Source organism: Conger conger, chromosome 15 (assembly GCF_963514075.1).
Source record: "Conger conger chromosome 15, fConCon1.1, whole genome shotgun sequence".
Lineage (NCBI taxonomy): Eukaryota > Metazoa > Chordata > Actinopteri > Anguilliformes > Congridae > Conger > Conger conger.
The window spans coordinates 27442875-27457649 of NC_083774.1; the positions used below are offsets into that span (position 1 = coordinate 27442875).

General features: G+C 49.4%; 1 protein-coding gene across 5 annotated transcripts in view; it reads right to left on the bottom strand.

Annotated features, from left to right (window-relative positions):
* ndrg4 (NDRG family member 4) overlaps positions 1-14069 on the bottom strand; it is a 40414-nt gene extending 26345 nt beyond the window's left edge. The window contains exons 1-4 of one of the 5 annotated variants that reach the window (XM_061221142.1): positions 13896-14069; positions 11844-11917; positions 1395-1488; positions 533-712 (exon numbers count right to left, since the gene is read on the bottom strand). In XM_061221142.1, the coding sequence (XP_061077126.1) occupies positions 533-712; positions 1395-1488; positions 11844-11917 (348 nt within the window). In that variant the 5' untranslated portion in view covers positions 13896-14069. The remainder of the gene's footprint in view (positions 1-532; positions 713-1394; positions 1489-11843; positions 11918-13895) is intronic. The other 4 variants (XM_061221141.1, XM_061221143.1, XM_061221144.1 and 1 more) reach the window with 4 other exon arrangements.
* Positions 14070-14775: the final 706 nt, after the last annotated feature.

Below are 14775 nucleotides of genomic sequence, written 5' to 3' on the forward strand. Positions count from 1 at the left end.
TCTCAGTGGAGATATTCAGTGTTAGTACGTATGGAGATGTTGGCTCAACGGGAATAAAGGTTAGCTTTCAGGATGAACAGCAGCAGAAGTGAGCAGTCTGTTAGCGACCGGGGAGCAGGGATTAGATGCAGCACCATGACAGGAGCCAAGCTCATGCAGAGGAGAGACTGCAGAGAGACTGCAGAGAGACTGGTTACCTTGAGCCCAGGGCTCTGTGGAGAGACAGGTTAGTGATGGCACGGTGTCGGACCAGCAGGTCTCCCCTCTCCTCACAAAAAAACCCCCGAAAGAAAAGAACCCAGTGACCAAGCGAGGGGCGTTGTGCAACCCGAAGGGCGGCACTTTCAATCGCTACGCTCCTTTCACAGGGGGCAGAGGAGAAAACGTGAGTGGAGGCAGTGCGTAGCTGCGGAAACACGGTCTGTGATGTCACAATGGGGACATGGTTCCACGGTTACTTCACAAATGGAAGGCGGGGGAGGGGGGGGGGGGGGGGCTGAGGGTGGTGGATTGTGGTCCTTGTAGTATTTACCGGGGTGTACCCGCTGGTGCGATGGCGGGTGATACGCAGCCAGCGGCGGGCGAATGAGTGCCACCGGTGGGGGCGGGCCGAGGGCGGGGGGGCTGGGGCGGCGGGGGCGGCGGTGGCGGCGGGCGGAGGGGAGGCGGAGGGCGGCTCGTTGGCGCACTGAGCCTCAGCTCCATGCTCCGGCTGCGGCAAACACAAACAGACAGGTTACTGCGTCCACCTCCGCCCCAGAGGCACGGGCCCAGCGGGGGGCGGGGAGGGAGGGGCCGGGGGGGGGGGGGGGGGGGCAAGCCAGTAGCGGTAACAGAGCAGCAAGAGAGGAGAGTGAATGAGGCAGGAGGGGCAGTAGGCAGGAGAGTAGGCAGTAGGCAGGGCAGTAGGCAGAACCATAGGCAGGAGGCAGGAGAGTAGGCAGTAGGCAGAACCATAGGCAGAAGGCAGGAGAGTAGGCAGTAGGCAGGGCAGTAGGCAGAACTATAGGCAGTAGGCAGGACGCAGGGCAGTAGGCAGGACGCAGGGCAGTAGGAAGTAGGCAGGGCAGTAGGGAGGGCAATAGGCTGGATCCTCTATCCAAACGGCTCTTCAGTGTGTACTGTAGAAGCACACCTGTACACGCCCAACACCAAGTGGCGCCCCTACATTGTCCCTCTCAGCACAGGAACTGGTCTCTGCAGTTGTGCATTCTGGGAAATGTATGCAGCTCTGACCTCTACTCTTCATTTTGTTGCGTCAGGTTGATGCTTCTTTCACGGTCACACTCTTCATCTTGCATTAGCTGCTCATACATCAGTCTGTCCCCCATACTGCAGAGATTAGATAGACAAATGTACACACAAACACACACACAACACACAAACACTCTCACCATGTCAGAGTCCTGTCCTGCTTTCTGTTCTGGCAGGAGGGGTTTTTCCTCGGTGAACTGCTGCTCCTTCATCCCAGCCATCTTGGAGAGCAACCTGCAAAAACCATGGCAACGCACACCTGTGTTAGCAGACCTCGTACTGTGGTCCTGTCCAACTCCTTTCTGCACCCCCTCCACCCCCAGCAATGCATACCCCTGATCTACATGAGCCCTACTCAATGCCACACCTCCTGGCCCCCTCTAGGTCTGGTCTTACTCTCTCAGTGCAAATAAGAGACATCTTTGTTTGTTCATTAACAACAGCATTGAACAGGTGTTTTAGACAGCACTAAAAGAGATAGGGTTGTGGTGGTATAGAGAGCAGAATTAGATGATAGATTGTGTTGGTATAGACATCACTAATAGAGCGTGGATTGTGTTGGTATAGACAGGACAAGGAGAGGCAGACCTGGGTCAAATATGTCATTGTCTTGGATTCAAGGACTTTTCTTTTGATAGTTTTTCATATGTTCCAATAGACCAGACAACTTCAGTAAAGCATAGAAACGTATCTGAATCAACAACAATGATGTATTTGCCCCAGGTCTGGTCGAGGGTGGATTGTGTTGGTATAGACAGCATTAATAGAGGGTGGATTGTGTTGGTATAGACAGCACTAATAGAGGGTGGGTTATGTTGGTATAGACAGCACTAATAGAGGGTGGATTGTGTTGGTAGAGACAGCATTAATAGAGGGTGGATTGTGTTGGTATAGACAGCACTAATAGAGGGTGGATTGCGTTGGTAGAGACAGCACTAATAGAGGGTGGATTGTGTTGGTATAGACAGCACTAATAGAGGGTGGATTGTCTTGGTATAGACAGCACGAAGAGAGGGTGGATTGTATTGGTATAGACAGCACTAATAGAGGGTGGATTGTGTTTGTAGAGACAGCACTAATAGAGGGAGGATTGTGTTGGTATAGACAGCACTAATAGAGGGTGGGTTGTGTTGGTATAGACAGCACAAATAGAGGGTGGATTGTGGTGGTATAGACAGCACTAATAGAGGGTGGATTGTGTTGGTATAGACAGCACTAATAGAGAGTGGATTGTGTTGGTAGACAGCACTAATAGAGGATGAATTGTGTTGGTATAGACAGCACTAATAGAGGATGGATTGTGTTGGTATAGACAGCACTAATAGAGGGTGGATTGTGTTGGTATAGAGAGCACTAATAGAGGGTGGATTGTGTTGGTATAGACAGCACTAATAGAGGGTGGATTGCGTTGGTAGAGACAGCACTAATAGAGGGTGGATTGTGTTGGTATAGACAGCACTAATAGAGGGTGGATTGTCTTGGTATAGACAGCACGAATAGAGGGTGGATTGTATTGGTATAGACAGCACTAATAGAGGGTGGATTGTGTTTGTAGAGACAGCACTAATAGAGGGTGGGTTGTGTTGGTATAGACAGCACAAATAGAGGGTGGATTGTGTTGGTATAGACAGCATTAATAGAGGGTGGATTGTGGTGGTATAGACAGCACTAATAGAGGGTGGATTGTGTTGGTATAGACAGCACTAATAGAGGGTGGATTGTGTTGGTATAGACAGCACTAATAGAGGGTGGATTGTGTCGGTAGAGACATCACTAATAGAGGGTGGATTGTGTTGGTATAGACAGCACTAATAGAGGGTGGATTGTGTTGGTATAGACATCACTAATAGAGGGTGGATTGTGTTGGTATAGACAGCACTAATAGAGGGTGGATTGTGTTGGTATAGACAGCACTAATAGAGGGTGGATTGTGTTGGTATAGACAGCATTAATAGAGGGTGGATTGTGTTGGTATAGACAGCACTAATAGAGGGTGGATTGTGTTCAGACAGCACTAATAGAGGGTGGATTGTGTTGGTATAGACAGCACTAATAGAGGGTGGATTGTGTTGGTATAGACATCACTAATAGAGGGTGGATTGTGTTGGTATAGACAGCACTAATAGAGGGTGGATTGTGTTGGTATAGACAGCACTAATAGAGGGTGGATTGTGTTGGTATAGACAGCACTAATAGAGGGTGGATTGTGTTGGTATAGACAGCACTAATAGAGGGTGGGTTATGTCGGTATAGACAGCACTAGGAGTAGTATAGGTAGTCAGGTGGCTGTCCCTCAGGCTCAGTTCACTTGCGGTCCTTGCCTCTCGGAGATTAGGACGAGCCGGGTGATGTATTTACAGGAATCACACAGAGAGCTTTTCCGTCCGAAGATAATTAAACAGCAACCCCCACAGCGCTGCTCAGGTCAGTAGACACAAAGAATTCCATCAATTCTAATTAATGATTCCATGGCGGAGCAGCGCAAATCCGATCGGAAGTACAGGGAATGGGACATAATTCCACAATGCGGGACAGCCTGATCGAGGTTTACATAGCAGGACATTACCTGTGAGTACCTGACCAAGCATCACTCATAAATACACACACTACATACATATGCAGTACTGACATACACTCAGAGAGCACTGTGCATTAGGTATTTATTAGATTAATTTCTCTTCTGCTGCTTTAGCCTATCCACTTAGAGGTCTGACATGTTGTGTGTTCAGAGATGCTCTTCTGCACACCACTGATTTAATGTGTGATTATCTGCTTTACTGTCACCTTCCTGTCAGCTTTGATCAGTCTGACCCTTCTCATCTGACCTCTCTCATTAACTAGGCATTTTAGCCTGCAGAACTGCTGCTCACTGGATGTTTTTTTGTTTTTCGCACCATTCTCTGAAAACTCTAGGGACTGTGTGTGAAAATCTCAGCAGTTACAGAAATACTCAAACCACCCTGTCAGGCACCAACAATCATTCCACGGTCGAAATCACAGAGGTCATATTTTTCCCCCATTCTGATGGTTGATGTGAACCTTAACTGAAGCTCCTGACCCAGAATCTACATGATTCTATGCATTGCACTGCTGCCACACAATTGGCTGATTAGATAATCGCATGAATAAGTATGTGTACAGGTGTTCCTAATAAAGTACTCTGTGAGTATATTGCACATGAAAATACAGTCTCACACAGACACTAAACACACACACATATGCACATATGCCCCGCATATACTCTCTGTCACCTCTAACATACACACACACACACATACTGTACATGCACACACAGTCCTATCAAATGTGTAAGCAGGCTTTACATACTCATGCTGCAGAAATACACACAAGTACACACGCTTACCAGAGACACAAAGTGCATGGACTCTATACAAGCTCCTGCTTCCCTATACCTATACACACAATACATACACCAAGTTTGTTGGAAAAAAAACCTCAGAATTATACATTGCACACAATCACATAATAAACAAAATACACATACACAAAACAAGTATTGACACATATGTTTGCATTCGACATATGCTAGCAAAACCTCACAGCATGAAAGCGAACGACTCGAGCAGAGAAAGCACAGGGCGCAAACAGAGTGGGACAGGCGATAGGTGGTTGCGTGGCCCAGGGAGGCGGGTCAGAATCTGGGGTTCCAGATGCACGTTCAGACTCATAGCACCTCCCCCCCCAAAAAAAAACAATAATCAAAATACCGTAATCTCCCACGCAGCGAAACTGTAATCTCCCCTCAGACCAAGCCGCGCGTCCCCGCGGAGGCCTCCCACGTTTGACAGCACTTAGAAAAATTACTCGGCTCAAATCTTCTCCCAAAACAAAGATAAACACTGGTGACGGGATCCCTGCGACGCGGAGCTCTTTGATATTAATGTTAACGGGAAACGTAAGCCTCTCATAAACACACATCTGACTGAGCTGCGGTGGACGCGTGGGGTCAGAGGTCAAACGTAACTCCAGATTGCTGAGCCAGAGGGGGGGGGGGGGGGTGCGGCTGCTCCTTCCTGTTTACCTGCAGGCCGGGTCAGGCCAGGCCAGGCTTTGCCCTCCCCCACGGTCCTGGACTTTCCGCCACTGACTCTGCCAGCTCATGCAGCCAGCGTGACCACCCGCTTCCCAGCGCCACCTGTACCAGGGTTTCAAGAATGGGGCATCTGTCCTCCCCTCCAGGATAGAGAGATAGTAATACAATAAATCTGTATAATAGACTAGGTAAACATAAGAGTCCATGGAGAAAATTGCTAGCTTGGCTATTATGACAAAATAAATAACGTATGGGGTAGACTTTGCGTCAGAATTAATTGAAAACGGGGGATTTCGGTCAATCACGTGGGGGGGGGAGGATAAAAAGCGAGCGTCTGGCAACGCTGATCCCTCTGCGATGAGTCCTGCTGTCAGCAGCACGGCCCTGCTCTACACGCCAATCATATCTGAGCCGGGCATACGGTGGGTGGCCAAACCCCGACTCCCCCTCTCCTCTCTCTCACAAGACACCACTTCTGCTCGTTTGTAGCGCTTATTTTTTTATGCGTTTTCCCTTACTTTTCCCCCTGCTCTTCATACAGTCGAAATTATATATTCTCATTCCCCCCCCCCATGATGAAAAAAGAAAAAAAACTAAATAAAACTTTTAACCCTTTCAGTCCCAGAGAATACCGTATTGCACTCAAGTGTAACTGCCGTAAAATCCCACGAATGTCACATGGCAAAATGACTGCTCCTATTAACCTCAAATTAAGTCCAACAGTTGAAATTATTACAATATTTTTGTGTTTAAGTAATTTTGTCAGTGTGTTTCTTTTTATCAAAAAATATGAAAATCTTCGAGAAACATTTCATTTTAGAACCTAAGGAACAGTAAGTGAAAGTTTGGTTGTATATTTTCTTACACTGTATACAGTTACAGAGGGTCAAACTAACCCTGCCCAACACTGTATGAAAAGATGGTACAGAACTTAGCATAGCATTATGTTTATTGCATGCTTCATCCCATCAAATTAGAAAATTAAGAGATGTCAAACACTGAATGGGGTCAAATTCACCCCAAACATAATAAGAAGGTTAAAACCCTTGTCTTGTTTAAGCGGCGTGAGAAGCAGACAGCACAAAATGAATCGCATACAGCAGGTTTGAAAGTGGTCGTGAAGTGGTGATGGTTTTTTCATGGTTTTTAGGATTAAAATAGTCCCTGTACATTACTCTGGAACATAATGTGCTTTAAATATGGGAGGAGGGTTAGAGACAGGCTGTGGTCTGTTTGGAACGGAGAAGCGTACGAATCTGCCAGCCACACATCGGATTCTTTATCCTCTCTGTCATTATGCACATTTACATAATGTCTCCGCAAGACAGCTGTGACAATTTTAAAACTAGGTTGCTAATAACACCCAGGCCTTCCCTGGACTGACTTATTAATAAAACGTTGTTTTAAAAAGTAAAGAAAAAAACACTTTCTGTCCTGGTTCTCTCAGGCCTATTTCTGTTCCTTGATATAATGTGAGGAGGAGGACTCTGAGCCATAATGGCTGCAGAACAAAGGCTGACTGTTATCCTGTGATGAGGGGATTTAGAGCCATAATGGCCGTCAAAAAACTGAATGCTATCCGGCAATGAGGGGATTTGGAGCCGTAATGGCCGTTAAACAGATTATCAATGGGATGTTCTTTTCCCAGGCGACAACTGAACATGGGGCCTCCAATCTACCTCTCCTTGCTATTTCCTGCAAATTATATTTCCTCAAGAAGCTAATGCACACAGGCACATCCTACGGCACGTGGAGCGTCTTGCTGACGCTTGCTCCAACACGTCGCACGCGATCAGTGTTGACGACCATCAAGACCTCGATCTTTATCGCCCGCTGTAAACTGCAGGAAAATGCAAGAGCGCGTTCGCCTCAAGACCTGGCTGTTTCCCCTAATTAGCAGCTCACCGAGATCTCTAGCTGTTGAACGGGGTTCACTTTGTTAGGGTGGGAGTGAAAACCTACAGGACGGTAGACCTGCAGGAACAGAGTTGGGAATCACTGTCATAAAGCCTTCTCTCCTCTCTCAAGTACATCTGTACACGTTCCAGGAAACTGTGTACAAAATTGGTCCAGATGTGTCAGTTAGACAGACTGCCAAGGTTTGAAGGTTCGCTAACCTGTAAACAGTCAGCAAGTCAGAGTTTCATTGGATGGGTGCAAGCCAAACCTCATCACCCATAATAACAGTGGTCAATATATTTTACAGAACTGACATGAGTGTGACATTTCACAGACCGCAAAATAACAGTGGGCTTATCGTGTTCTAAGTGCATCTTGGAGCATTAAAATTAATCTGTACTCATTATTCCATGGAGGTGTTTTCAGTGTCCACATTCTGCTGGCTTAGAGACTGATTATCCTGCATTTTCCCTTATCATAGCCTTTTTCCAACTTTTATCAAGCAGTTGAACTTGAATTTGTATGTGTATAATGTCAGGATCGATGTCCAAAAGCGGGTGAATTTCATGAGGATGAAAACTTGGATGGCGACTCACTGAGTGGCACTAAATGGGGCCCAGCAGCTCTTTGCTTCGCTGAGTTGTCTTCTCGGCTCATTCGAATCAGTGATTTGACAGAAAATGTCCCTGTACAAGCGCTCGTTAAGCCTCGCAAACCCAGTGTATTTACAGTGCACTTGACAATTCTGAACGCCACGTTCTGATTCGAGAGTTTTCAACAATGAAGTTTGCTGCTGATGTTAGCACGACCCGCTAAACCGCTACCACGCCAGGCGCCGCGAAACAGGGCAGTTGTTTTTCTTCCTAGAAGAAGAGATTTTATTTCATCAAACAGAATAAGTATACTGTGCTTCTACCCCCCTCCCCCCCAATCTCTCTGCCTTTTACTAGGTTTCACTGCTAACCACTTGTTACTATGACAACCACCAGCAGCATTCGCCAAGTTCTGTAGCTGTCTTGCAAAAGCACCCCCCCCCCCTTATCTAATACCCCCCCCCCCCCCCCCAACCGCTAACCACATATTCTCCTTCACTGTATCATCAATATGGTTTTTGTTTTCTCTTCTTTTTGTTTAAAAAAAAATCAAAAAGAGGTGGTGGTGGGGCTCAACTAATCAGACTGCAAAAAGAGAAAGAGAGACAAGGAGCCTACAACCAGTGGAGAAAAAGCCAGTAGAAATGTATCGACTGTAAGCCAGAAGAGTGCAGAATCAAAGTGACATGTCACAATGTTAAGGCCGATGAACAGCAGCAAAGTGCTGACTTATTAATTGATTGGGAGGGATGAACAGGCTTCAGTCCACGCTCTCTGGCGTAAAAATAACGGCTTGATCTGCAGAGTCATCCCATCTCCGTGATGTAATTAATTCTCTCACTTTGTTAATTATCACTGGCGGGGGACAGCGGGGCACGGGGAGAGCAGAACAGCGTCGCAGCGGAGCGGCTGAGGGGCAGAGTCACGTACACGTTTTGGCACAGAAACGCAGGCACATACTATATGTATGCAGACAGAGTAACACTCATACACACATGCGTGCACAAACAGAGGTACGCACAAGTACACATGCACACAACCAACGGAAGATCAGAATAGCAGATTCTGCTGGTTTCCCTCCTCATTCAGAGCCAACAGGCAGGTCTCTTTTTCCTCAGAGATAACATGCTGGTATCGCCTTCTCTTAAAGCTATTGCCCTGCTCTGAAACCAACAGCATATTCTCAAACACTGACAAGCACACACATTACCACACACACACATACATGTGTAGACATAAGCCCCTTTCACACACAGAACCCACAACATCATAAGGTTCAATTATCTGGGTTAGGTAGTGGTCACCCACATTCAGACGTAGGTCTCCTACACACAAAGATTCTGTGCCAAGGCTGTTCACACATCACATGACCATTTCAGATAGATTAGGCGAGGCAAGAGGTCTACCATCCCAAACTGCAATAGCCTGACCCGGTTGTTTGCCAGGGATAAGTATTGCATGACACTGAAGCAATTCTGAGGCAATGACGGCAATTTTGTAAAGGCGTTCTTACAATAGTAAGTCATATCAAGCAAGGTCAACACTTTTTATTCAATTCCAAATATAAATGTTTTACCCCACGAAATCTCACAATGCAGCTCCAACATCTTCAATGTGAATAGTCTCACATTTGTACGAGAACTGTGGAAAGGGCAAATTCAGTTAAGCATTTATTACAGACATTGTCCCAGAAACAAAAGGTCTTGCGTAAGAACGTGGTAACCTTTCGAGTGCTCTACTCCAGGAATGTTCCTGTTCGTCTTCACAATAGAGCCCGGGTGGAAGACTTCCATAAATCCTACTGGGTCCTGACCGGGCGAATTGGAGGACCGTCTCACACAGAAAATCGACTCCAACTCCTGTTCATACATCACGCCGACACGGAAAGCTGGCAGAACATTTACAGGCCAAGACGTCGTGTGTGAAAGGGGCCAGACCAGGAGTTTTAAACCTTTACTGCTGCAGGGACCCCACCCAGGCTCAAAGGCATTCAGTGGACCCATCATACAGTGAGTGTAAAAAAAAATAAAAAAAATAAAAAAAAGTGTTACATTCAAAAAAATATATAATGAAATATGTAGAAATAGAAGCCATTGCATATAATGTCTGGTCAGGGACGCCCCCCCCCCCCCACGGTACCTTCAAGGACCTCCTGGGGCTAGACACACAAACACACTCCTGCACAAAGGAAAAGCGCATTCACAGACACGTACGCCCTGTCTCGGCGAAGGCAGACAGTACATAATTAAAGCACACAGTGTTTGGATGGTGAGGTGCGTGGTGATTGGACGGTTGGGTGCACAGGGTGATTGGACATTGAGGTGAAGGTGTACTGCGGTAAGGACAGCACACACCCCAGGGGGGTCGCTGCCGACCGCCAGCGCCAGCTCTCCTCACACCTCCGCCGTGATCACAGGGGGCAGGCGTCCAAACCCGCTCCGGCGCCGATAAGCCCCGATAACTCATCATCCTCCTCGGGGTTGGATGCCAAATTTCCCCCTAACCCAACCCCCCCCCCCCCCCCCCTCCTGGTTCCCCGGGGCAGCGCCAGGTCAGCCAGACAGAAGGAGGCGCAGTGTGACCTCCCCCCAGATCAGAGGAGAGAGGGTTTAACTCTTTCATTGTTGAACCAGTCTCAGCCAGCCTCCAATCCGGCCCTACCTGGATCTCACAAAAAAAACCCTAAAAACCCAAAAAGGGAATGAGCATGCTATCAGGCTGGTGTCTGTGAGCTCGAGAGCCCACTGCAGGGTGGGGAGCGGACCTGCAAGCCAGGAGGGTGGGGCTATATTAAAATAGTATACGACCAGGGCGCAAGGCAATATAAGGTAGTAGCGATTAAATTAAAGTAGAGCCTTCACACCCGAACTCAATATAATTTTTCACTGGTATCAAACAACATTTCGATTTATGGGTCGTTATATTGAGTTCAGGTGCGAAGGCTCTACTTGAATTTAAAGGGTGGGGCTACATGCCAGGAGGGCGTGGCTGCAGGCTTCGGAAGGAGGGGCGGCATGCCCGGAAGGGAGGGGCTGCAGACCAAGAAGCGGGGCGATAGGGAGGCCTGTAGGTTGGGAAGGCAGGGCTGTAGGATGGGAGGGCGGGGCTATAGTGGGCCTCACCTGAGCCAGGCCTGACTGTGCCTTCAGCTGGGGGCATGAGGGGGGAGGTGCATTATGGGAATTATGGGATTGTACTCACATTACAGAAGGTCAAGACTAAAATCAACCTCGATCTTAAGTGTTCCCGCTCAGTCTCCACAGATGGACCAGCAACAAGAGAGGACCACCCAGTATCACTGTAGACTAGCTACAGTATTAACACAGCAAACCACACCACAGCGTACCACCGAACCTCTCCCTCCTCAGCTAAAAACATCACTCCCTCTCTTCTTCTTCTCCCGCTTAGCCCTTAATCTGAACATATTTCTTTTCATCCATTTCGAATTTTGAAAGGCAAAAAAAAAGGTGACAAACAGTATTTCAGGATTAAATCAAAGTCAACTTTTATTGCGCCATGCAAACCATTGAAGCCCCACAGATGACCAATTTCACCCCAACACCCCTCCCTCACCAACCACACCCAGCCACAACCCTACAAAAAAAGAAAAACAGAAGCACATGACTGGCATGCCACACGGGAGCACAGCGGAACCCTGGCGAGAAAACGGTCCATGACTTGAGCCTCAGTCACATGCCCAAAAACAATTGGTCCCTGACCCAGGTCATGACCCTCCACTCGCATGCAGTGACCGCAGTCGCATTCTGCCGCTCTACCGCGATCGGCTCATGACCTGAGGCAGTCCGCAGCGATAGGCTCGTGGGCCCCCGAGTCGCACTCCAGAGCTCGGCTCTGATAGGCTGGCGAACCCGAGCCTCCCTCCAGCGCTCTGCTGCGGTTGGCCCGCGGACCGAGTCTCTCCCCGGCGACCGGCCAGCGGCTCTGACGCGAAGACTGGAGGGGATGCAAGAGGTGCAAGAGGATGCCGACAAAAGAAACCATGCGAAGCAGCCGGGTGGGCAGGCAGCGTCGGCACTACCTACATGGTCTGCAGCACGCTGTGAGAAACAGTGCAGCAAGCCTTTGAGGAGAACTTCCACAACAATCCAGGCCCCATCTATGCAAACAGAACAACACAACGAGTCTGAGCCCAGTGTCTGACCGCCACACACACACACATATCTCCCTTGCTGTAGAAATCCAGCTACGCCAGCTGGACCAGCTTCAGAATTGGGCTGGTCAAGCTAGTCATAAGCTGGTCTAGCTGGGCATGAGCTGGTCAACCAGCTACCAGCTGGTCAAGCTAGTCATAAGCTGGTCGAGCTGGTCGATGGTCAACCTGCTACCAGCTGTATATAAACATAGTTTGAGCTGGTCAAGCCATGACAAGCAGGGAGCTGGTGTTCACTGAACAAGCAGCTAAACCATGTTGAGCTGAGAGCTGGTCTGAACTGGTCAACCAGCTACCAGCTGTTTCAAAACCTAGCTCAAGCCATTGTTTTTCAGCAGGGACCCTCTCCTCTAAGACAGCCGTGACGAACTTGACGAACATGACCTTGCCGCCTGCTCTGCCTCCATGTCATAAACAGCCAGGCTGCGGCTCTTGGAAGAGGCTTATCCCTCTCGCCGGGGACCGATAACGTGGGCACAGAGCAACGGTGAGCAGAAAAAGAAAAAAAAACAAGCAGACTGCTGGACACAGAGATTTCTAAGAATAGACATTATTTACACCAGGAAGTGAGTCATATTACGTGACACCGATGGCAGTTGATTGAACGCACTCGCTCATTCACGACACCGTACGTGGTGGCTATGAATAGAACATTGCAGTGCATTTGGGGATTTTATTCAATGTGCTGTAGTGCACGGCAGTTAGCAAACCAATTTGAACTGTGAGAACCGTTTTGTCTCGCCACCATTGTTTGAGTGTTTTTCTTCCTACCCGGGAGTTTTTTTTTTTTTTTTTAGCTCAATTAATTGCTTTTTGGGGGTTCGGGCCTGGTTTTCTGCCCAATTTTCTTTTGTATCCCCACTTTAAAGCCTCTTTGTGGCATTGTCTCGGTTAAAAGCGCCGTACGAATAAAACTGAATCGGATTGAATTTTACGTTCAGCACCACATAAAGTGTGTCACGCCTTCAGCGGAAAGCCTAATCTTTAACCGCAGACGGCGAGCGCTGCCTTCATCCCCCCCGACTCCACGCACTGAAAGGACCCCGCGTCGTTTTCGCACCAGAGACCTGCGACTCCAGGGTTAAGCTCGCCTCTGACCCGCGGAGCCGGGATGAAAACCCCGCCGGAGGAGCGTTCTTTCAGAAGTAGCGCAGCAGGTGACCGCGGCGGACAAACACTAGACCCCTCGGGAGGGACAGAAACTTCCAGAGTTTTAACAACCTGGCGCCGGACCAGGCACCATTAAGCCTGGGGAGGAGGTGGGGGGCGGGGGGCGGGGGGGTGTAGACGTGCATTGGCACTCGCGTTGGCTCTCGCGTTAGCGACAATTAGGCTGATGCTAAACAGGTCCCTCAAGAGCGGCGTTAAACTAACAGCTGTCGGAGGAACCGCGAGTTCACTCTCCGACCGTAGAGTTCTGCTCGTTTGTTTACCCGTCCCCGGACTCGAGGTCCCTGGACGAACGACGCTCTGTAAAAACGGCGCTCCCTTCTGGGGCTCCTTTAAGCTCCGTTCCTCTGGGTTTTCGGTCGGAGCGGGGCGCTCTGTTCGGCGGCGGCGGCCGCAGTGGCAGGTGCCCGCCCGGCCGTCGTCTCTTCCCCTCTGCAGGTGTCGCATCGGCACTCAGCCGCGGCCATAAATCACCGCCCTCGCCGAGCGCCAGTCCGTGCCCGCTGCCGCGGCCGCAGAGGGCGAACGCGTCGGGAACGGCGGACGTCTCTCCCCGGAGAACGACGACTCCAACTCTCCCTCTCCCCTCATTCCGCACCCCCCGTTATAACTGCACGTTGCATCCTTTTCCGAGTCCCCCCCAAGTCCTTTGTGCCACTTCAAACGCCCACCCGTCCCCACCCACACACATCCCCCCAGCCCGCAACCCCTCGACAGAGCTCTCGGGCAGAGGAAAAGGAGAATCGGCTCTTACCTGAAGCGGTTTTGGATTCACTGAAGCGCTTGCCGCCTGGGTGTTGCCGTCTGTGCGTTTGTCTCTCTCTCGGTTTTTCCTCCTTGTGTGCGCGTGTGCGTGCGTACCAGGCTGCCTGCCCGATGATGATCGCTCGCCCTCCCTTCTCTCACGCTCGCTCTCTCTCCTCCTCCCTCGTTCCCTCTCCCTTTCGCTCCCCCTCCCTTCCTCTCTCGCTCGCAGTGGTGATAAACTGAAAGCCTGTGTCATCCTCGATGATGCAGCAGGACCGGCTCTGACAGACGTGACAACCAGAGCATCGGACTGGGACGAGCAAGAGATTTACATTCACGTATCCTTTTATTCTAAAAGGATGCACATACACACACACCCACCCCCCCCTCCCTCCCTCCCTCCCTTGACCTACAGTTTAATTATGCAGTCGGTCTGTTATTTGCCATTGTTGCTTCAGCAACACTGTTTAATATCATGGTGTAATGCCAGTACAGCTCGTTCAGGCTGAAAGCTCTGTGGGAAGGGCACTCACTGCTTCACGGTGGGGGGTTTTTTTCTCTGTGTTCACATCCTCAATATGAATCTGAATGTGAAGGACATGCATGAATAACAGCGAATAAAAAGGCAGTACACTGCTGGTGTCAAACAGGGAATTAGCACTGGGATGAGTGAAGGGCAATCTACAACCATAGCTTGTCCTACTCAGGGGCGGGGCCAGCTCAGTCTCTTTCTTCCCAGGGGCGGAGCGAGCTCAGTCTCTTTCTTCTCAGGGGTGGGGCCAGCGCAGTCTCTTTCTTCTCAGGGGCGGGGCCAGCTCAGTCTCTTTCTTCCCAGGGGCGGAGCGAGCTCAGTCTCTTTCTTCTCAGGGGCGAAGAGTGCAGTCTCT